The sequence below is a fragment of the Bos indicus x Bos taurus genome, chromosome 10 (genome assembly GCF_003369695.1).
Source record: "Bos indicus x Bos taurus breed Angus x Brahman F1 hybrid chromosome 10, Bos_hybrid_MaternalHap_v2.0, whole genome shotgun sequence".
Classification (NCBI taxonomy): domain Eukaryota; kingdom Metazoa; phylum Chordata; class Mammalia; order Artiodactyla; family Bovidae; genus Bos; species Bos indicus x Bos taurus.
This window is the reverse complement of record NC_040085.1, coordinates 54,064,288-54,089,087: the sequence shown is the minus strand read 5'-3', so window position 1 is coordinate 54,089,087 and position 24,800 is coordinate 54,064,288. Positions and strand designations below refer to the sequence as shown.

General features: G+C 39.0%; 1 protein-coding gene across 3 annotated transcripts in view; it reads right to left on the bottom strand.

Moving 5' to 3' along the window:
- Positions 1–24,800, bottom strand: part of ATP8B4 (ATPase phospholipid transporting 8B4 (putative)) — a 292,569-nt gene that overhangs the window by 188,229 nt on the left and 79,540 nt on the right. For all 3 annotated transcript variants that reach the window (XM_027554041.1, XM_027554043.1, XM_027554042.1), the window contains 3 exons: positions 17,928–18,041; positions 14,964–15,062; positions 10,100–10,161 (listed from right to left, as the gene is read on the bottom strand). In XM_027554041.1, the coding sequence (XP_027409842.1) occupies positions 10,100–10,161; positions 14,964–15,062; positions 17,928–18,041 (275 nt within the window). The remainder of the gene's footprint in view (positions 1–10,099; positions 10,162–14,963; positions 15,063–17,927; positions 18,042–24,800) is intronic.

The window sequence follows — 24,800 nt, the reverse complement described above, 5'->3', positions numbered from 1 at the left end:
CCCTTCTACTTTTTTCTGTCTCCCAAATTTCTCTTAATAAACATATGCTATTTTTATAACAGGAAAAAATACCAAATTAAAAAAAAAAAAGAAAGGAAATGTTCTCTTCTAATATCCAGTGGGAGATATCAAACTAGAAAATTTGATTAAACAAGGAGAAAATTTATTCCTACTGAATTAATACATTTGTTTTCATAATTATGCAGCATATCTAGGAATATCAGACTTGAAGAGGGAAGACAACACTCTGCAGTACAGAAAGCCCTTGTCTTTCCCTATACATACTCAGTTTCAAATGAAAAATGATTGAAGAAGATTGACAGGAAGAATCCCATGAAAGAACTTGGGAGATTTAAGCCAACTGTGCCAAAGCTTAGGAAAGTATAAAGTGGAATGTGTTACATAAAAAGTTGACGGGCAAGAGCTAACTGACATCTAGAGGAGTCAGGGAAGTATCCCACCTGAAGGAGGGCAGGGCCAGCTCAGATTCTCCTAGTGCAGAGTGTAAGTTCAGAAGATGCTAGGTAAGTAACAGATACTAAGAAAAAGTAGCACTGACTCAAGTTGTTCATAATAACACAAACCACAATGCCAACAGCCAGCCGAAGCAAACAGAGAATCCTGAGTTGAGAACCCAGAAGCCAGCCCCATGGCAAAGAGTTCATTTTCTTCTTTGCTGTTTTCTCATTTGTAACCAAGAGCAGTGCTACCCAATAGAAATAGAATTCCAACCACAAATGTGGGCCACAAAGGTAATCTTCAATTTTCTGGTAGCCACATTCAAAAAAGTTTTCAGAAGGTAAATTAATTTTAATGTTATATTTAACCCAGTGTATACAAAATATAACTTCAAAAAGTAATTTAAAACAAATTATTAATGATATGTGTTACATTTGCTTTTTGCTACTAAGTCATTGAAACCTGGCATACACAATGTACTTAACAACACATATGAATTTGAACCAGCCTCATTTCAAATGCCCAAGAGCCCATGAGGCTAGCGGCTATCTAACTGGGTAGCAAGACTTCCACACTCCTTTCCTTGTTCCAAACCCATATGACTAGGAATGTTGATGGGACAGGACAAAAACTGGAAGCTGCATAGATACATGAAAGTCAAGAAACAATTCAGCGCTGAAGACAACACATGTAACAAGAAAGAAATAAAAGATGAAAATGAGGAAAATTTAAATTTCTCAAAGAAAAGCTAGCAGAGTAGTCATTGATTGGCCATATGTTTACTAAAACTGTGAGCCTTACTACAAAAAAATGTAAATCAGCATTACAGAGTTATTCTTTTGTGAGGCTCAGATAGTAAAGAATCAGCCTGCAATTCAGGAGACCCAGGCTTGATCCCTGGGTCAGGAAGATCCCCTGGAGAAGGGAATAGCAACCCACTCCAATATTCTTGCCTGGGGAATTCCATGGACAAAGGAGCCTGGTGGGCTATAGTCCACGCAGCCACAAAAAGTCAGACACAACTGACCAAATAACACTTTCACTTTCATATAAAAAAAATTATACTATCATTTTTAAAAATCAATGGAATTCTTTCCCTTGGATGTCTTTTACAATTTGAGAGATACAGGCATAGAGATAGAAGTGTGGGTAAAGAAATGGCCTGAGCGACTTCACTTTCACTTTTCACTTTCATGCATTGGAGAAGGAAATGGCAGCCCACTCCAGTGTTCTTGCCTGCAGAATCCCAGGGATGGGGGAGCCTGGTGGGCTGCTGTCTATGGGGTCGCACAGAGTCGGACACGACTGAAGTGACTTAGCATAGCATAGAGGTTCTTGATTGTGTCTGCATAGTAGAATCACCGTGGAAACTTGAGAAACAAAACACCAAGGCCTCCCTTGCAAGACTTGTAAGCCACTCATTTACTTGCTCTGGGACTGGGTGGGGCACAGATACAACACACAGCCCAGGCTGAGAAGTGCTAGATGGAATGACCTCTGTGGAAACCTTCAGACCATTCACACAGCCCCTTACCTGCCTGGGTGTTTCCATGGTGGCAGCTGGCCCAGGTTAGCATGCCCTGAGGAACCCTCATGAGAAACACTGGGTGTCTCTTGATATGTATTTCAAGAGGTAGAGTCAGCAGACAGCATTCGTAGCCTGGAAGAGAACGTTTTCCTCCCATACATCAGACACAGCAATTTCTACAACATGGAATCATTCACTCCTGCCTAGTTTTAACACTAAAGTCACCACAAGATTTTATCAAAGGTTAATTCAATACCTATTTCTTAAGCACTTTCACATAAGATGCAGAAGATTGGTCCTAAATGGAAAGGAACATAAGTAACAAAATTAAAACATGAAATTGAAAAGGAAGGTTATAAACAATCTTGTCTCCCTAATTATTGTGTGGCTTAGGTTAATAATGTTCATTAGCTTGCCCCATGCTAAGAATGTAGATGAGTAATGCTCCAGGCACTAAAAGTAAGGATATATATGCTTATTCACATACATATTATATTTAGATAAACTATATATATTGTGTGTGTTAGTCGCTCAGTCATGTCCAACTCTTTGCAACCTCATGGACTGTAGCCCGCCAGGCTCCTCTGTCTGTGGCATTCTCCAGGCAAAAGTACTGGAGTGGATTGCCATTCCCTTCTCCAGGGGATCTTCCCAACCTAGGGATCAAACCTAGGTCTCCTGCATTGCAGGCAGATTCTTTACCATCTGAGCCACCAGAGAAGCCCATGAAACCATATGTATATACATATATGTAAATTAGACTTCTAATCACTCATGACATAATATATAAATGTAGGCTTTGTGGTCTGATTACATCATCTCTATTTATTTTATATATAGTTTATATTATTATGTTTATATTTCTATAATTATATGCAAAGCCCTTCAGATGCAAAATAAATAGAGAAGATGTGATCAGACCACAAAGTCTACATTTACACATCATGTCGTGAATGGTTAGAAGTCTAATTTAGGCTCTTACTTGCCATGGAACCCTGGACAAGCCACTCCCTTTCTAGGCCTTAATCTCAGCATCTCTAAAAAGAAGCACTATCACCACACCTTGGGGTTTTATCAGAATTAAATGTGGAAGCATGGAGCCCACACATGGTAGTTGTTGATTAAGTATGTGTTGAATCTGAATGTAAATGCCCATCTTCCTCACTTCTGAGAGCAGCAGAAGGGATACCTGAAGGCCAGAAGGAAAATTAATTGCCCAAAATCACATAGCAATCACTTACATAGACCATGTTTTCTGACTGTGCTTTCATCTCATCCCCTTCCTCTCAGGGATCTCCTCCCCAAGACTAATCTTGCCTCCCCTCCCTCCAGGACAAGCCGATGATGCCTCCCCTGCCCAAGCATGAACCTCAAGTTCAAGCCTTCTGCCAGAAGCACAAAGAGAAGCCACAGGTACCTGGCAGTACCCAGCCCAGTAAGACACTCATCTCCAGCAACATCCAGACACCTGTGATTCTCTACAGGCTTTTTACTTTAACCCTGTGTCATGACCCTCAGGTGCCTAAAATAGACCCCAAAGCACTTTCCTAATATTTTCCGTTAACACTGCCATGGGATTAAGCATGCATTAACTACTCTCAAGTCAACTTCCTTGAAAGCAGATCCTGAGATGAGGATTCATACACCAAGGATTCATTAGGAAAGCACTTCTGAGAGAAAATGGAAATGAAGATGAGAAGCACGTGGAAGGGGAAGAAGCCACGCAAGGGTATGACTGCAGGCAAAGTCCCACCTTCAGCCTGATTTCAACACGCACTTGCAGTGCAAATTAAACCTCAGAGCTTATCCAGCTCGAGCTAGGGGCACTGCTCTTTCTTACTCTTGCACCAATTGGTCATTGGTTCCAGTAGTCCAAGGGCAGTGCTCTGAAGAAAGTAGCAAGTGCAAGCCCTTTGAAGCAATGCAGACAGCAGCCTAGGGTAAGCCCAGAAACACAGTAGTGGTCTGACACATCCCTCACAGCATCCTCTACAATCACCAGCTCCAAAGGAGGACTGAAAGCTCCCTGGGCTTTCTCAAATCTAAGCCCATTTGATATCTCCAACTTTGCAAGTTCCAAAAAGTGAAAAGCCAGTGTTGAAAGCCAGAGTACATTCTGTGAAGACCGCAACCCCAGCCACTGGAATTGGCTAGTAAAAGGACTCGGCAACATTTTACTGATAAAGCTCCTCTGGTAGATTGCCCTCTCAGCAAGAATACTTGTTACTACTCAGTTTGAAAGTTCAACAGCCACTCAGCCACTGTGCTAGGCTCAAGTGACACAGACATGATCAACAGAGATGGCCAAAGGAGCTCACAATAGTAGATAATCAAAAAATGAAAAATGCTGTGTGATTTTTAACCATATCTTAAAGAATACTCCATTCTCAGGACTGCCCTATGGTCCAGCAGTTAAGAATCCACCTTCCAATGGAGGGGACCCAGATTCAATCACAGGTCGGAAAACTAAGATCCAGTATGCTACAAGTAAGACTCGACACAGCCAAAAATAAATAAATAAATATTCTGAAGAAAAGAACACTCCATTCTGGATATGTGCTTCTACCTTCAACTGTACAGAATCAGGAACAGTACTTTTCAAAATGTCACACATATCAAATTACAAAGAGATGCTACCTCAAAAGGAATTGACAAAAAGCTAAATGAAAGCACAAGACCAGTGCTACTTCTAATAACCATGACAAAGATTATTGTGTGGGACACATACAACCATCAGGTTTCTGAATATCTAAGTTACTGGATTACTCCCACGGCCTCCAGGTAGAGGCCTCAATATCTTTCACTGCCCAAATACAGTCACAAAATTTAACTGGTAATTTGAGATTCATTAAAAGATATACTGAAGCCTTTGAGTTAGACAAGGCTGTGGTCCTAGTGTGACTAGATTGACTAGTTTCCTGTGAGTATGGTTTCAGTGTGTCTGCCCTCTGATGCTGTCTTGCAACACCTACCGTCTTACTTGGGTTTCTCTTACCTTGGGCGTGGGGTATCTCTTTACCGCTACTCCAGCAAAGCGCAGCCGCTGCTCCCTACCTTGGACGAGGGGTATCTCCTCACCGATGCCCCTCCCGACCTTGAACGTGGAAAAGCTCCTATAAGCCCTCCGGTGCCCACACAGCCACCGCTCCTTGGACGTGGGGTTGCTCCTCCCGGCCACCGCCCCATGGCCTCAGGTGTGGGGCAGCTCCTCCCGGGCGACACTAGTCAATCTAATCACACTAGGACCACAGCCTTGTCTAACTCAATGAAACTAAGCCATGCCCTGTGGGGCCACCCAAGATGGGCGGGCATGGTGGAGAGGTCTGACAAAATGTGGTCCACTGGAGAAGGGAATGGCAAACCGCTTCAGTATTCTTGCTTTGAGAACCCCATGAACAGTATGAAAAGGCAAAATGATAGGATACTGAAAGAGGAACTCCCCAGGCCAGTAGGTGCCCAATATGCTACTGGATATCAGTGAAGAAATAACTCCAGAAAGAATGAAGGAACGGAGCCAAAGCAAAAACAATACCCAGTTGTGGATGTGACTGGTGATAGAAGCAAGGCCCGATGCTGTAAAGAGCAATATTGCATAGGGACCTGGAATGTCAGGTCCATGAATCAAGGCAAATTGGAAGTGGTCAAACAGGAGATGGCAAGAGTGAACATCGACATTGTAGGAATGAGCAAACTACAATGGACTGGAATGGGTGAATTTAACTCAGATGACCATTATATCTACTACTGCAAGCAGGAATCCCTCAGAAAAAATGGAGTAGCCATCATGGTCAACAAAAGAGTCCGAAATGCAGTACTTGGATGAAATCTCAAAAACAACAGAATGATCTCTATTCGTTTCCAAGGCAAACCATTCAATATCAAGTAACCCAAGTCTATGCCCCAACCAATAACGCTGAAGAAGCTGCAGTTGAATGGTTCTATGAAGACCTACAAGACCTTTTAGAACTAACACCCAAAAAAGATGTCCTTTTCATTATAGGGGACTGGAATGCAAAAGTAGGAAGTCAAGAAACAGCTGGATTAACAGGCAAATTTGGCCTTGGAGTACAGAATGAAGCAGGGCAAAGGCTAATAGAGTTTTGCCAAGAAAATGCACTGGTCGTAGCAAACACCCTCTTCCAACAACACAAGAGAAGACTCTACACATGGACATCACCAGATGGTCAACACTGAAATCAGATTGATTATATTCTTTGCAGCCAAAGCTGCTACGCTATGCTAAGTCACTTCAGTCGTGTCCGACTCTGTGCGACCCCATAGACGGCAGCCCACCAGGCTCCCCCGTCCCTGGGATTGTCCAGGCAAGAACACTGGAGTGGGTTGCCATTTCCTTCTCCAATACATGAAAGTGAAAAGTGAAAGTGAAGTCGCTCAGTCGTGTCTGACTCTTAGCAACCCCATGGATTGCAGCCTAACAGGCTCCTCCATCCATGGGATTTTCCAAGCAAGAGTACTGGAGTGGGGTACCATTGCCTTCTCTGGCAGCCAAAGACGGAGAAGCTCTATACAGTCAGCAAAAACAAGACCAGGAGCTGACTGTGGCTCAGATCATGAACCCCTTATTGCCAAATTCAGAATTAAATTGAAGAAAGTAGGGAAAACCACTAGACCATTCAGGTATGACCTAAATCAAATCCCTTGTGATTATACACTGGAAGTGAGAAATAGATTTAAGGGCCTAGATCTGATAGATAGAGTACCTGATGAACTATGGACGGAGGTTCGTGACACTGTACAGGAGACAGGGATCAAGACCATCGCCATGGAAAAGAAATGCAAAAAAGCAAAATGGCTGTCTGGGGAGGCCTTACAAATAGCTGTGAAAAGAAGAGAAGCAAAAAGGAAAGGAGAAAAGGAAAGATATAAGCATCTGAATGCAGAGTTCCAAAGAATAGCAAAAAGAGATAAGAAAGCCTTCTTCAGCGATCAATGCAAAGAAATAGAGGAAAACAACAGAATGGGAAAGACTAGAGATCTCTTCAAGAAAATTAGAGATACCAAGGGAACATTTCATGCAAAATGGGCTCAATAAAGGACAGAAATGGTATGGACTTAACAGAAGCAGAAGATATTAAGAAGAGGTGGCAAGAATACACAGAAGAACTGTACAAAAAAGATCTTCATGACCCAGATAATCACGATGGTGGGATCACTGACCTAGAGCCAGATATCCTGGAATGTGAAGTCAAGTGGGCCTTAGAAAGCATCACTACAAACAAAACTAGTGGTGGTGATGGAATTCCAGTTGAGCTATTTCAAATCCTGAAAGATGATGCTGTGAAAGTGCTGCACTCAATATGCCAGCAAATTTGGAAAACTCAGCAGTGGCCACAGGACTGGAAAAAGTCAGTTCTCATTCCAATCCCAAAGAAAGGCAATGCCAAAGAATGCTCAAACTACCACACAATTGCACTCATCTCACACGCTAGTAAAGTAATGCTCAAAATTCTCCAAGCCAGGCTTTAGCAATATGTGAACCGTGAACTTCCAGATGTTCAAGCTGGTTTTAGAAAAGGCAGAGGAACCAGAGATCAAATTGCCAACACCCACTGGATCACTGAAAAAGCAAGAGAGTTCAAAAAAAACATCTATTTCTGCTTTATTGACTATCCCAAAGCCTTTGACTGTGTGGATCACAATAAACTGTGGAAAATTCTGAAAGAGATGGGAATACCAGACCACCCGACCTGCCTCTTGAGAAACCTGTATGCAGGTCAGGAAGCAACAGTTAGAACTGGACATGGAACAACAGACTGGTTCCAAATAGGAAAAGGAGTATGTCAAGGCTGTATACTGTCACCCTGCTTATTTAACTTATATGCAGAGTACATCATGAGAAACGCTGGACTGGAAGTAGCACAAGCTGGAATCAAGATTGCTGGGAGAAATATCAATAACGTCAGATATGCAGATGACACCACCCTTATGGCAGAAAGAGAAGAGGAACTCAAAAGCCTCTTGATGAAAGTGAAAGAGGAGAGTGAAAAGCTGGCTTAAAGCTCAACATTCAGAAAACGAAGATCATGGCATCTGGTCCCACCACTTCATGGGAAATAGGTGGGGAAACAGTGGAAACAGTGTCAGACTTTATTTTGGGGGGCTCCAAAATCACTGCAGATGGTGACTGCAGCCATGAAATTAAAAGACGCTTACTCCTTGGAAGGAAAGTTATGACCAACCTAGATAGCATATTCAAAAGCAGAGACATTACTTTGCCAACAAAGGTCCGTCTAGTCAAGGCTATGGTTTTTCCAGTGGTCATGTATGGATGTGAGAGTTGGACTGTGAAGAAAGCTGAGCGCCGAAGAATTAATGCTTTTGAACTGTGGTGTTGGAGAAGACTCTTGAGAGTCCCTTGGACTGCAAGGAGATCCAACCAGTCCATTCTGAAGGAGATCAGCCCTGGGATTTCTTTGGAAGGAATGATGCTAAAGCGGAACTCCAGTACTTTGGCCACCTCATGCGAAGGGTTGACTCATTGGAAAAGACTCTGATGCTGGGAGGGATTTGGGGCAGGAGGAGAAGGGGACAACAGAGGATGACATGGCTGGATGGCATCACTGACTCGATGGACGTGAGTCTGGATGAACTCCAGGAGTTGGTGATGGACAGGGAGGCCTGGCGTGCTGCGATTCATGGGGTCGCAAAGAGTTGGACACAACTGAGCGACTGAACTGAACTGAAGCCTTTAGTTCAAATTCATCATGTAATTGCACATATTTTTAATATATTCCATATGAGATGATAATTCAAAGTAATGAGTCTGATTATCAAATATTCTCTGGGGAATTAGTCAGATCATATTGTCAGATCTAATTCCCAGTCAGAACTGCAAGGCTTGAGAAATTCAAGATAGGCAACAGTCCAACTCAAAGTTGGACTACATCAGCTTACAGATAGTCACCACCTCATAAGAACTTGCTCAACACCACAAAAGTACTCAGGGTCAGAACTAAACTCAAGTCTCTCTGAGCATGAAACCCAGGCTTTTAAACTCCATGCTATAGTGGCTACAATTCAAAACCTGCTGACGCTGGAAATGAACCACACGGTTCCAAGCATCTTTATGACTCTGTTTCTATAACTGTGGTTTTAGATTAAGATCATTTTTCTTCACTGTGCATTTAACACCATTTTCTAAAATAATCTAATAAAGGAAAACTATATTATTCATTGCACTGTAAATAATCAGTCAATATTTTACTTATAGAAAGAGATTAATTACTTTAATCCTACCAGTTATTGTCTAAGCTACCTAGCCCTTCTCGATGTCCATTTCTTAGAATTTTTCCATCTCATGTGATTAATTCATTTTATGATATTCCCTTTAAAAACTACTTTCTTCACAGTATCCAAATGCTTCAAAATCATCAACAGACATGACTGATTGCCAGACTGAAGTACAACGTTACAAATTTACTTTGCCATATGTTATTATTAGAAAAAAAGGGACAAAGAAAGAGACTAAGAAACAATGAAATGAAGGTATAAAATTTACCTTTTGGAAAGTTTTCTGAAGGCGTTTTTGCTATTGTTTGTGTGTAAATACACATTTTAAACCATTTCAGGGTCAAGAACCATTCCCATATATATTTTTTCATTGATGGATGAATTTTACAGCAATTAAACATCTGTGTTATGGTGGACAATCCATCCTAAACTCAACTATCAAGTTGGTACAAAGTTCTTATCACTATATTTATATGTGTTGAAGTCTCTCTAGCAATATTCCCAGAAATTACCAAATTAAATCATTCAAATACTTACTAAACATCTACTACATAAAAGACATCATATGTGTGCCAGTTCCAAATAGTGTTAGATCTAGAAATGAAAAAGTAACTATAGCATGTCTGTATTCGACAAAGGAAACTCCAAAGGAATTTATTTGAAGTAGAAGTTGAGCGAGTAGCACAAGCATTTGCTGAACATAAAAGAGAGCTATGAAGATACAAAGGACTTACACTGCAGTTTTTAACAAGTTAAAAGGGGGAAGAAACATATATTCAACTAAAAGAGAAAGTCACCAATGGTCAAGACCTGTTTGATGACCAGAAATCTTAAAAGTAACTGAAAGAATGTATTTCTTACTTGCTGTCGATGAGCACTTCAGATTGCCGATTATTCACCTGATTATCACTCTTGTGGCGAAACTGAAAATCAAAGCATTTGTGAAAAGATATATTAAATCAGTGCTCTGTGGTGAGCTAAATGGGGAAGAAATCCCAAAAAGAGGGGATGTATGTATACATATGTACAGCTAATTCACAATGCTGTAGAGCAAAAACTAACACAACATTGTAAAGCAAATATACTCCAATAAAAATGTTTAAAAACATATTAAATCATACTTTGTCAGCACAAATAGTGACACCGAAAATACTTTGAGTTCACCTGTTTGGAAAACAACATCAAGTCTAAAATGAGCATGACATGCTTACCTTAGCCCCAGCTCCATGTGTTCTAAATTAAGACCCTTCTCACTAAATCTCATTCTGGGTGTCACCAATGGAATAAGTCTGGCCACATGCTCTTCCAATTCCCACACGTTTTTAGCTGTCTTCTAAGAAGACAATGTGCCCTTTACTCTGTCACATAGTTCCAGAGAAAACCATACATGAATTTTGATGTCTTCAACAAGGAATGGGGGCTTCCATTTTTCTCACATATGTGCTCAATACTTTACTGAACAGCATCTATTCTGTTTTATGGATTTCTTTGAAGTCAAGCAATTACTTGTAACAACATGTATTCTTATTCTCCAGAAATTCTTATTGTTAACAGTGATCTTATGAAATACTGAACATTCAAAACAAAATCAAAATATAATACTGAACCACATTTGGTGTGGATTCATGTTTTTATGCCCAAGTGATCCTATTTCTTATGCTATGTTTGCTTTGAAGAATCCACACATTATGAGCCTTCTACTAAACTAGTAAATGAGTAGCCATTCAGATAGGAACAGGCTAAATTAAGAGATAAAATGTTATTCCAATTGATTAGGCTAAATGCACAGAGGAAGAGGCGATAGTATCAGGACATAAGAAATTTTGATTTCATAGATTTTAATCATCAGGATTATCACTTTTTCCTTAAAAAAAAAAAAAAACATCGAACATTGTATTAATAACACAGTATATAAATTGCTTCAATCAGCCCTTTCCCCTTTTCAACATCCTTACCAAATCCATCCCATTCTTTCTGTTATGCTATGCTCAGTACATACAATTACACTGATTGCCATGTATAAGTAAATGAATATTACTAAGGAAAAAAGATACTTGGCATTTGTTAACAGGAAAAGAGTTTTATAACACTGGTAGAAGAGTAAATTAAGTCAACCCATCATTGGCATGTGAACTTGTCTCCAGCAATAAGAATGGAAACATTATTCTGTCCGAATACGTAATTTGAAAGGGGTGGATGTTCTGTTTTCCCCTCCATACCTACACCTCATCCTTCTACACTCTGCCCTGTACCAGGGGATGCTGATCTATTTAATCCCTGCCTTTTGGCTGGTGATTGGGCTTGGGTGGTATTGACAGAAAATCACCAGATCAGAGGAGAGTAAAATGGGGTTATGTATTACTGGTTTCTTCTGAACTGGGTCAGCAGTGGGTGCTTCCTCTATAGAGAGCCCTCCACCTCAGCTCCAGGTCTGGTAACTGCCTCCTCCCTTTGCCCCTTCAGGTCGAGAAGTAGTACTGCCACCTTTGTTGCTACCCTACGCGCTTTTCCTCACTCACAACCCTTTTAATAGTGCCTTCATTATTCATCTTTCTCCAATCTTCCCCCATTCCACGGTGACATCTGTTTCCTGCCAAGACCCTAACTGATAAAGATATTCTGTTGTTAAACTAGACATATTATCATAAAAATAAAAAGATATTCAGACATCAGACACTTAATATTTAGACACCTCTATATCTAACCTGAACAAGCTTCCCAGGTGGCGCTAGTGGTAAAGAACCCACCTGCTAACTAGGAGACATAAAAGATGCAGGTTTGATCCCTGGGTCAGGTAGATTCCCTAGAGGGGCATGGCAACCCACTCCAGTATTCTTGCCTGGAGAATCCCATGGACAGAGGAGCCTGGTGGGCTACAGTCCATGGGGTCACAAAGAGTCAGACATGACTGAAGCAGCTGAGCACACAAACTGACTAGCTGGTTGGCATCACAGAAAATCACCATGGAGTTCACTGCCTAAAAGCTGAGCAACCTACTCTCCGAGCCTCAGGATGCTCAGGGTTTTCCAAAGGATCTTGCCATTGACACAGATGGAGCCTGGGAAGACTAGAAACAATTATCACAGGTTCAGAAGATATATAAACCTATCACTCAATGGCATATAGAGAGCTCTTGAGGCTAGAGCATATGCAGTCACCTAGGGTGAGAATAGAATTTGTCTGAATTTAGAATGCTTGGTTTTCCCAAAACTGTTTTAAATCTGAATTTGACTGACTTCCTTTGGATTATGGAGATTTCAAAACTCTCCATCATCTTATACCTTAATATTTACATTAGTTGCTTGACTTTTTTAATTACTTGATTTTTTAATTTCATGCAAAGATGGGCTCAATAAAAGACAGAAATGGTATGGACCTAACAGAAGCAGATGATATTAAAAAGAGGTGGCAAGAATATACAGAAGAACTATACAAAAAAGATCTTCATGACCCAGATAATCATGATGGTGTGATCACTCACCTAGAGCCAGACATCCTGAAATGTGAAGTCAAGTGGGCCTTAGAAGTATCACTATGAACAAAGCTAGTGGAGGTGATAGAATTCCAATTAAGTTATATCAAATCCTAAGAGATGATACTGTGAAAGTGCTGCATTCCATATGTCAGCAAATTTGGAAAACTCAGCAGTGGCCACAGGACTGGAAAAGGTCAGTTTTCATTCCAATCCCAAAGAAAGGCAGTGCCAAAGAATACTCAAACTACCACACAATTGCACTCATCTCACATGCTAGTAAAGTAATGCTCAAAATTCTCCAAGCCAGGCTTTAGCAATACGTGAACCGTGAACTTCCAGATGTTCAAGCTGGTTTTAGAAAAGGCAGAGGAACCAAAGATCAAATTGCCAACATCCACTGGATCATTGAAAAAGCAAGAGAGTTCCAGAAAAACATCTATTTCTGCTTTATTGACTATGCTAAAGCCTTTGACTGTGTGGATCACAATCAACTATGGAAAATTCTGAAAGAGATGAGAATACCAGACCACCTGACCTGCCTCTTGAGAAATCTGTATGCAGGTCAGGAAGCAACAGTTAGAACTGGACATGGAACAACAGACTGGTTCCAAATAGGAAAATGAGTATGTCAAGGCTGTATATTGTCACCCTGCTTATTTAACTTATATGCAGAGTACATCATGAGAAACCCTGGGCTGGAAGAAGCACAAGCTGGAATCAAGATTGCCAGGAGAAATATCAATAACCTCAGATATGCAGATGACACCACCCTTATGGCAGAAAGCATGGAGGAACTAAAGAGCCTCTTGATGAAAGTGAAAGAGGAAAGTGAAAAAGTTGGCTTAAAGCTCAACATTCAGAAAACTAAGATCATGTCATCCAGTCCTCTCACTTCATGGCAAATAGATGGGGAAACAGTGGAAACAGTTGCTGACTTTATTTTGGGGGGCTCCAAAATCACTGCAGATGGTCACTGCAGCCATGAAATTAAAAGACGCTTACTCCTTGGAAGGAAAGTTACGACCAACGTAGACAGCATATTAAAAAGCAGAAACATTACTTTGTCAACAAAGGTCCGTCTAGTCAAGGCTATAGTTTTTCCAGTAGTCATGTATGGATGTGAGAGTTGGACTGTGAAGAAAGCTGAGCACCAAAGAATTGTTGCTTTTGAACTGTGGTGTTGGAGAAGACTCTTGAGAGTCCCTTGGACTGCAAGGAGATCCAACCAGTCCATTCTAAAGGAGATCAGTCCTGGGTGTTCATGGGAAGGACTGATGTTGAAGCAGAAACTCCAATATTTTGGCCACCTGATGCAAAGAGCAGACTCTTTTGTAAAGACCCTAATGTTGGGAAAGATTGAAGGCGGAAGGAGAAGGGGACGACAGAGGATGAGAGGGTTAGATGGCATCACCAACTCAAAGGGCATGAGTTTGGGTAAACTCTGGGAGTTGGTGTTACACAGGGAGGCCTGATGTGCAGCAGTTCACGGGGTCGCATAGAGTAGGACACGACTGAGCAACTGAACTGAACTGGTACGATGAGCAGAGGATGCTGCTGCTGCTGCTCTGCTGCTGCTAAGTCGCTTCAGTAGTAGCCAACTCTGTGCGACCCCATAGACGGCAACCCACCAGGCTCCCCCGTCCCTGGGATTCTCCAGGCAAGAACACAGGAGTGGGTTGCCATTTCTGTCTCCAGTGCATGAAAGTGAAAAGTGTAAGGGAAGTCCCTCAGTTGCGTCCGACTCTTAGCGACCCCATGGACTGCAGCCCACCAGGCTCCTCCGTCCATGGGATTTTCCAGGCAAGAGTACTGCAGTGGGTTGCCATTACCTTCTCCGGAGCAGAGGATGTGAGAATGCCTAATATCTACCAGTTCCTAAAACTTAAACAAAGACTTGAGATACAGGATAAATAATACTTTACTGAATGGAAACAGGTTTGTCTATCAATTCTGATCTTACCACTAATTATTTGTATGTTCATTAAGAAATCTTTAGTTCTTTATAGGTGAGAGTGTCTTCATGTATAAAATGAGGGAGTGAGTCTACTTACTGAAGCCCCGTTGCTATTACTATAAACAGTCCTGGCTCTATGACCTCTATATTAATCATCAAATAACCATAAAGCCTCTTATGGCAAATATTTGCCAAAATAACTTCATTCAAAAATTTCAAATGGATGTCTATTTTCTACTTCTGAGAGGTCACAACTGAAACTGAGACCACAGGAATGCTCAAAAGCAAATACTTACATAGTCATCTGTGGCATCTTTGACAGCTGTCATAGTTACCACTAGCACCAAGGGTACAATGGTGGTAAACCAAGTCAAGGAGGAAATTTCCGGAATCAGCTGAAACAAACATGTCAAGTCGTTTAGTGCTTTTAAGTTTCATAAATATAGCTTTCAGGTTTTGTCATTCAACTTTATAAGACAACAGAAGTTAATGAAATGATATTCAGTTATTGGTACAAATATAGAACATTCGATAATTTAAGTGTTTGCACTCAGATATAAGACACAGAAAAAAAGCATCATTGAACAATTGTCAGACTACCTGGCAAAAAGTTAAATTTTTATAGCAAGTTGAGAAGAAAGCTTCTTGAAGTCTTTCGCAAATGATGATCTTTCCCCAGGATGATAAATGTCACCTATCTTTTCTCCGCTTCTCAATTCAACTTTTCACAATTTTACCAGCTCCTTACCAATTCTCAAAGAGAGAATCTTCGAGCACCTACCTTGCACCAGACACAATCCCAAATACTTTTTATATATGATATCACTCGATCCTCAGAGAAGTTTATCAAGTCAGATTCTGTACCAGAGGTGTTTTGCACACATCTAGAGTGTTTATATTGCATGTAAATAGTGCACAGTGCAGAATACACTGTGAATGACAGCCACGAGTCCGGAAATGCCTCAGCCCTGGGCACCATTTCCCTATTTTATTAAAAAAAAAAAGTACCAGAGAAGTCAAACTGATTTAGCAGCCCAGAACATACACTGCTAAAAATTGAATCTAGGTCTGTTTGACTCCAAAGCCTGGGCCTCTACCTGTAAAGCCACCCACCTAAGAGAGACAGAGTGACAGTCGACATGACTCTCTTACAAAGGTAGTCATCAAGGGGGGTTCATTTTGGAGTTACTTCAGGGCCATCAGGCAGGGAAGGATGGGTGGAGATGGTCAGTGTATATTGATCAGGCCTCAACCAAACAGCACTATAAATTTTATGTAATAGCTTCCACATAAGATTTAAAAAAAACCCTCAAAAGCCTATGAAGGACCAACAAAAACATCAGCCTGAGTGGCAGAAAAGCTGGATTCTAGTCAGAGTTGTATCATTAACACATGGTAAAAGCTCCACACCTCACTTAACCTCTCCAGATCTCATTTCTGCATCAATAAAAGACAGGAGATTATACTGAACCATCTTAAAGACCCCTTCTAGATATAAAATTCTGTGAACAGGAACCTTTGGTCATAAATAAGAAAACCCATTAGAGAAATTAGGGAAGTGGTGTAAAGGGTTCTATGAAGACACCAAAAGCAAATTCATGGGGGGAAGAGAAAAAAAGTCTCTTCCAAAATTGTAAGGTTACTTTCAGTGCTATTTTTTTTTCTCTTGTTCAGCATCCAGTTCTTTTTTTTTTTTCTCTCCCTACTCCAGGAGGACTCCTCAGACCCTACCTGCTTACCTCTCAATGGTCTCACGCCCTCTTAAACTCTCTCTCCGAAGTTCTTTTCAACTTGCCCTCACAGTACTTGGCGACTATTGGTCTTGTGCAGGTATTTAGCCTTAGATGGAGTTTACCGCCCACTTTGGGCTGCATTCCAGAGCAATCTGACTCCAGGGAGACCTGGTCTGATGTACCAGGTCTACCAGCCTCACACCAACCCTGGGCTGGGCCTCCATCGGAAGGAGCAACCAGTTGTTTTCAACTCTTCCCTTACTTCTTAATACCCCTTTACTGTGAGTACACATAATTTTGATGGACTGATTCCGTCCAACTGGCTTTTGGACTTTGGCATGTGATCTAGGTCAAGGCAATCACTGCATTAAATTCCTGTGCCAGAGTGACAGGTTTGGAAAAGGAAGGTAACAGCATGGTCCAATTAAAGCTAATCCCAGGACTTTTTAGAGAACAGAAAAAGTGATTCATTTTCATTCTCTTTTTCTCCCTCTTTCCTCTCCCCACTGCCTCTCCCTCTCCTTCTCCCCCTCTGCCTCTTTTTTACATCAGCATTGAAGCCAGGAAAATAAAACTCTAAAGTTTTCAAGGATCACCAAGTAGAGAGGGTCTGCCTGAGAGTAAACGTGAAGGAAATTTAAAAAAAGAAAAGTGACATCCTGTTGAAATAGTTGTCATAAAGTACATTAAGTGAACTTAGATGTCTGCAACTTACAACCAAGATTCTTAAGACAGTTATTCTACTGAATAAATAGTTGTTTGGTTAAAGAAAAAATAGTGCTCAAGCTATAATCAAGACTGTACATATCCAGTTCATCCTCTTACCTCCTATAATTAATGCATAGCCCAGCAGATTCAGAATCTACCTGTTTGATGTGATTACTTTAAAATAAATATAAGGTAAATAACTGGCTAATATGAGCCACTTATATGTATGCTAAATCTTTGATTTATGCCTTTCCTCCCTGAAATATCAGTAAAATTTGAAATTTCACTTAGGTTCAAATTTCAAGTGGGAAGAAAAAGGAAGGTTACCAACTACCAATGAACCACTCAAAACTACAAAAAAGTCACAGTGAAATAACATATAGCATTTACTTATATATGTGTAAAAATATGTCACTGTTCTTAGATGCAAATAAAATTTGCCAAATTAAGTTCCACAAACCACTAGTCAGATAAATTCTTTGCTTCGACTCTGTCAATAACCATGCTGTGAATGTGATAGGGAGATAAAGAAAGGAAGCAGGCTGTGAACAGTAATTATTAGGCTCTGGTGTGGTTCAGATAAAGCGCAAGGCAGCATTTTAAAATGACCTCAGTGTTTAAAATGATGAATGTACTAGTTTTTTTACCCATTCCTATCCCTCCCACACTTGTGAAGAGAAACAGCAATAAAAACATCAAAAATCTGATAAGGCTGCTTTTCTATGCATGAACATTTAGATAAGCTAAATAATTAATTTTATCAAATTACATGAATACTCTTAACAAACAGATGATGAAGAAATACAGCCTAAACATTACCTGCAAAATCAGAAGGAAAAGGAAATATGCATTTGCCACTCTTTGGAACTGTTCAAATAAATTAATTGGCAAGAAGGTGAGAATGTTGTACTTGGATGTGTGGATACGATTATCCTGAAAAAGAAACAGCATCACATTAGTTTGGGGTGAGGCATGACTCATTATCAGAAACAGCTCTAAACTTATGAGACAGAGCATGAGTTATGCCAGAGCAAGAAAGATAAGCCAATTATCTAGGAAATTTTAAACTCTGTGTGGGCCAAGGGTTTCAGTTTTTTCAAGAGGACATGCTTCTGATACTAGGTGAAATTACCATTCAATGTTATAAAATCATCCATGACTTAAAAATTTTTCAAGTGCAAAAGTCTGCCCTGACATTTTTTATCCTTATGTATTTACTCACTTGGCAGCCATTTCTTGAGAACCTACTGTTTACAGACACTGAGCTTGTGGCTGGGATTTGTGAATTAAAAGGAACTTCAGGAATCACTTGGTTCACCTTCCCAAAGCCATGACCCTTTAGATAACTCTGACAAAGGCCCCTAGGTCTATCTTTGAGAGTCTTCTGGTGGAAAACTGACCACCTTACAAGGCAGGTGTAATCCTGTTTCCATTTCAGGATGGGAAATGATAGAAAGGTCTTTATTATGAGAGACTCAAATCTGCCTCCCTGTAAATTTTGCCATGTGCCATCCATCCCTGGGGTCACCTAAATAAAGTCTAAGCCCTTTCCATATTGACAATCTTCAAATACTTGAGGGTAACTCACAGGACTCCCCTAGATCCTCTCCATTATGATCTAGGTGTTCATGAAACCCTTAGCCATTCTCCATGATTTTTTCATGGACATCTCTTCCTGATCAGCCTCTTCTGCATCCATCCCAACCTCTCTGCATCTCTCTTAAAACATGGTGTCCAAATGCAAATATTCATTGCAGATCTAGCTCAACTGGTCCACATACAAAAGAGCCTTTGATGTTCTGTGTTCTGGATTATTGTACTAATTTGCCTTAAAATTTCATTAGCATTTTGTCAATTAATCTCACTGTTTATTCACATTGTTTTGATGAATTAAAATCTCAAGGTCATTTCTTCATAAATCACTATTAAATCAGGTCTCCCATTCCTAAACATTCACAGTTTATTTTTTTAAGTCCTGATGATTTTTCACATATTCCTTTTATAAGAGCCAAATTAAAAAAAAAATAATCTTGAGTGTGCTATCACAAAAGCACTAAATATTCCTCCCAACTTTATGTCATCAAAGAATTTCAAACACATGCCTTTTATATAGTCTTTCAAAACTATATAAAACTAATTCATTAAAAAGTACAGAGCTAAAACAAAAAAAATTTAATAAAAGAAATAAAACTATAGCAAGTTACCAGAGATTTCTCCACAGATTATAGTTGATATCTTTTTCAGGTGTTTACATAAAACATATTAAATATATTTTATTTAACAATCTATAAATCTAACTACATTCTCATGAGACTTCACTCTATCTTATTCACAAACATAGCAGAAGAAATTTGATGTGACAGATCTTACTGACACTCAGAATCAGCATGCCTAGAGAATTTCTATCCACTAATATCATAAAATGGAGATTAGTCCATATGATTTTTATTTATTTTTTATTGAAATATAGCTGATTTATAATGTTTTTCTAGTTTCTGGTATACAGCAAAATAATTAATATATTCTTTTTTATATTCTTTCCATTATGGTTTATTACAGGATATTAAATACAGTTCCCTGTGCTATCGAATAGGACCTTGTTTATAACTGTTCTATATATAATAGCTTGCATCCATCCATCTAATCCATCCATCCACCCCCACCCTTCCCCTTGGCAACCACAAGTCTGTTTGCTACGTCTATGAGTCTGTTCTGTTTCATAAATAGGCTTGTTTTGCTGTATTTATTTTTTAATTAACTTTTATTGGAGTATAGTTGCTTTACAATGTTGTGTTAGTTGTGTGATATTTTAGATTCCACATATAAGTGATATCACATGGTATTTGTATTTCTTTCTTACGTATCATATATAATATATGATAATCTCTAGTTCCATCCTTGTTGCTACAAATGGCATTATTGCATTCTTTTTATGACTGAGTAATATTCCACTGTGTGTGTGTGTGTGCGCACAGGCACCTATGTGTATATACACATATATCACATCTTCTCTATCCATTCATCACATCTTCTCTATCCATTCATCTGTTGATGGACATTCAAGGTTTTTCCATGTCTTGGCTATTATAAATAGTGCTACAATTAACATTGGGATGCATGTATCTTTTTGAATTACGGTTTTATCTGGATATAAGCCCAGGAGTATGATTGCTGGATCATATGGCAACTCTATTTTTAGCTTTTTGAGGAGTCTCCATACTGTTTTCCATAGTGATTTACATTCCCACCATCAATATAGGAGAGTTTCTCTGCACCCTATCCAGCATTTGTCATTTGTAAATGACAGCCATTCAGCCCAAGTGAAGTGATACCTCATCATAGATTTGATTCTTTAATAATTAGCAATGTTGACCATCTTCTATGTGCCTATTGGTCATCTGCATATCATCTTCAAAGAAATGTCTATTTAGGACTTATGTCCATTTTTTTGACTGGGTTATTTGTTCTGTTACTGAGTTGTATGAGATATTTGTATATTTTGGAAATTAAGCTCCTGTCAGTTGCATCATTTCCAAATATTTTCTCCCAGTCCATAGACTGTCTTTTCTTTTTGTTTATGGTTTCTTTGGCTGTGCAAAAGTTTTTAAGTTTGATTAGATCCCATTTTTTAATTTTTGTCTTATTTCTATTGCTTTGGGAGACTGATCTAAGAAAACACTTGTACAATTTATGTCAGAGAATTCTCCTCTAGAAGTTTTATGGTGTCATGTCTTTTTTTTTATTTAAATTTATTTATTTTAATTAGAGGCTAGTTACTTTACAATATTGTATTGGTTTTGCCTTATATTCAGGTCTTTAAGCCATTTTGAGCATGATGTGAGGGTGTTTTCTAACTTTATTGATTTATGTCCAGCTTTCCCAACACTATTTGTTGAAGAGACTCTTTTCTCCATTATATACTTTTGTTTTTGTCAAAGATTGATTGACCATAGGTGTGTGGGTTTATTTCTGAGCTCTCTATTCTGTTGCACTGATCCATATGTCAGTTTTTGTGTCAATACCATGCTGTTTTGATTACTGTCATTTTGTGGTACTGTCTGAAGTCTGGAAGGGTTATTCCTCCTGCTTTGTTCTTTTTCCTCAGAATTCCTTTGGTAATTCTGGGTCTTTTATGGTTCCATATAAATTTTAGGATTATTTTTTCTATTTCTGTGAAAAATGCCATAGGTAATTTGACAGGGATCACACTAAATCTGTAGGTTGTTTTTGGGTAGTATAGTCATTTTGATGTTAATTCTTCCAATCCAAGAGCCTGGGATACCTTTCCATTTCTTTGAATCATCTTCAATTTCCTTTATTAATATTTTATAGTTCTAAGCATCTGTCTTTCACCTCCTTGGTGAGGTTTATTCCTAAGTATTTTTGGATACAATTTTAAAAAGGATTATTTTTTTTGCATTCCCTTTCTGATATTTCATTGAAAGTGTAAAGAAACGTAGCCAATTTCTGTGTGTTAATCTTGCATCCTGCTACCTTGTTAAATTTATTTATCCATTCTAATAGTTTGTGTGCAGAGTCTTAGCATCATGTCATCTGTGTATAATGGCAATTTTACCTCTTTTCTACCAATTTGAATAGCTTTTATTTCTTTTTCCTATCTGACTGCGGTGGCTAGGACTTCCGGTACTACGCTGAATAGAAGTAGTGAGAGTGAGTATCCTTGTCTTGTTCTATGTTTTAGCAGGAAGGCTTTTTAGCTTTTCACCATAGAATGTACTTTTGGCTATGGACTTGTCATAAATAGCCTGTATTACATTGAGATATGTTTCCCTTATGCCCACTTTGGTAAGAGTTTTTATCATGAATGGATGTTGAATTTTATCAAATGCTTTTCCTTTATTTATTGAGATGACCATGTGGTTTTTGTATTTTCTTTTATTGGTGTGGTGTATCATACATTGATTCTGTGTATTTTAAACCATCCTTGTGACCCTGTGATGAATCCAACTTAATGGTGGTATATGATCTTTTTTTTTTTTTTTTTGGAGAAGGCAATGGCACCCCACTCCAGTACTCTTGCCTGGAAAATCCCACGGACAGAGGAGCCTGGTGGGCTACAGTCCATGGGGTCGCAAAGAGTCGGACACGACTGAGTGACTTCCCTTTCACTTTTCACTTTCATGCACTGGAGAAGGAAATGGCAACCCACTCCAGTGTTCTTGCCTAGAGAATCCCAGGGACGGGGGAGCCTGGTGGGCTGCCGCCTATGGGGTCGCACAGAGTAGGACACGACTGAAGCAACTTAGCAGCAGCACATTCATTTTATGTATTTGGGTGCTCCTATATTAGGTGAATATGTTAATGCATATACTATCCTCTTCTTACATTGATCCTTCTATCATTATATAGAGTCCTTCTTTCTTTATGGACTTTGCTTTAAAGTCTATTTTGTCTCATGAGTATTGTTACCCCCACTTTCTTGTCATTTCTATTTGCATTAAATGCCTTTTTCCATCCCTTCACTTTCAACCTATGTGTATTTTTTTGCCCTATTAAGTAGGTCTCTTCTAGGCAGCATATTGTAGACTCTTGTCTTTTTAACCAATCTGCCACTTTAAGTCTTTTGATTGAATTATTTATTTCATTGACATTTAAGGTAATTATTGATAAATATATATTTATTGCCATTTTAAACCTTGTTTTCCAGTTGATATTTCATTTCTTATGGTTCCTTTCTTTGCCTTTTTGCTTTTCCTTTTATGGTGAGATGGTTTTCCTTTATATTATATCTGTGTTCTCTTCTTTTTGGTTTTTGTGAATCTATTGTATGTTTCTAATTTGTGGTTACCTTCTTTTTAAAGTATATTAACACATTCCTATATCTAGTTGCTTTAAATTTGTAGTCACATAGGCTCAAACACATTCTTTTTAAAAAAATATACATTTTCTTTACATTCTATTATTCTCCCCCACCACATTTTGTTATTTTGATGCCCTTTTTTTATATCTTCATGTTTTTTCTTTGCAGTTCATTGTGGTTATCATAACTTTCATAAAAAAAATTTTTTTTTTAACTTCTGTACTGGCTTTATTTAAGTGACTTATTTCCCAGTTGTAATTTTCTCTTTCCTATAGATTCTTACTTGTTTTCTATTTAGAGAAAACCTTTCAATATTTTATTTTAGAATAGGTTTAGTATTGCTATATTCTTTTAGTTTTTGCTTCCTTGTGAAATTCTTTATATCTCCTCTATTCTAAAGGATAATCTTGCAGGGTAGAGTGTCCTGGGTTGCAGGTTTTTCCCTTTCAGAACTTTGAATATATCTTGCCACTCCCTTCTGACATGCAATGTTTCTGTAGAGAAATAGGCTGAAAGCCTTATGGAGATTCCTTTGTAACTATTAATAACTTGTTTTTTTCTTGATGCCTTAGAATCTTCCCTTTAACTTTTGCCATTTTAATTACAATGTGTCTTGGTGTAGTTCTGTTCAGTTCATATTGTTTTGGACCCTCTACGCTTCCTATAACTGGAATTCTGTTTCCTTTAGGTTTCATACTTTTAAGCCATAATTTCTTCAAATATGTTTTTGATCCCTTTTTATCTTTCTTCTCCTTCCAGGATCCTATGATGTGTAGATTGACATGCTTTATATTATTCCATGAAAAAGTGTGAAAGTAAAAGTATTAGTTGCTTAGTCATGTCTGACTTTGTAATCCCAATAAGCGGACTGTAGCCACCAGGCTCCTCTGTCCAGGGAATTCTCCAGGCAAGAATATTGGAGTGTTTGGCAGAAAGCAACACAATTCTGTAAAGCAATTATCCTCCAATTTTTAAAGAATTTAAAAAAAAAGAATACTAGAGTGGATAGCCATTCCATTCTCCAGAGGATCTTCCTGATCCAGAGATTAAACCTGGGTCTCCTGCATTGCAGGTGGATTCTTTATCATCTGAGCCACCAGGGAATATTACATAGATCTTGAATATTGTTTTCTTTTTTTTATCTTCCCATCTGCTATTATGATTAGATGATTTCCATTATTTTATCTTTCAGATCACTTACTTACTTTTTTGCATTATTCAGTTTGCTATTTATTGCCTTTCACTCAGTTTTCCTCTCACCAAAATGAGCTTTCTAATTTTTCTTGGTTCCTCTTCATAGTTTCTAGTTCCTTTTTAAAATAATCTGCATTTCTATCAATAGTCTTTTTTAATTCCTTTGTTATTTTTATTTTCTCTTTTTATTTTAACTCAGAGACTATTAGACTGGAAACGTCTGTTTCACTGTTTCTTTCGGGGGAATTCTCTTGATCTTTTAATTAGGAATGGTTCCTCTGCTTCTTCATATTACTTACATTTCTCTTACTCTATGAATTTAGGAGAAGCTACCGTGGTCTACTGTGGTCTTGGAGAGCTGTTTTTCTGTGGGAGTGTTCCTGTGTAGTGTACAAGAGTCTAATGTTTTTGGCTGCATGTGCTGTTTTCAGTACAGATGCCTGCCACATGTTTCCTCAGGGTGTGCTGTTTGTTATCTCTTTGGTAGAACATATGACTGGCGTGGTGATGACAAAAGCCTGCACTGGATATTGAGCAGGGTCTTCTCTTTGCTCTATGGTTGTCACAGTCCTGTTGGGGACAGGGCCTGCTCCACAGTTGTTGTCGTAAAAGCCCCCAGATCCATTTCTGAGCTGTGATATGAAATAGGCAGGTCTTTGGAGAAGGCAATGGCAAAA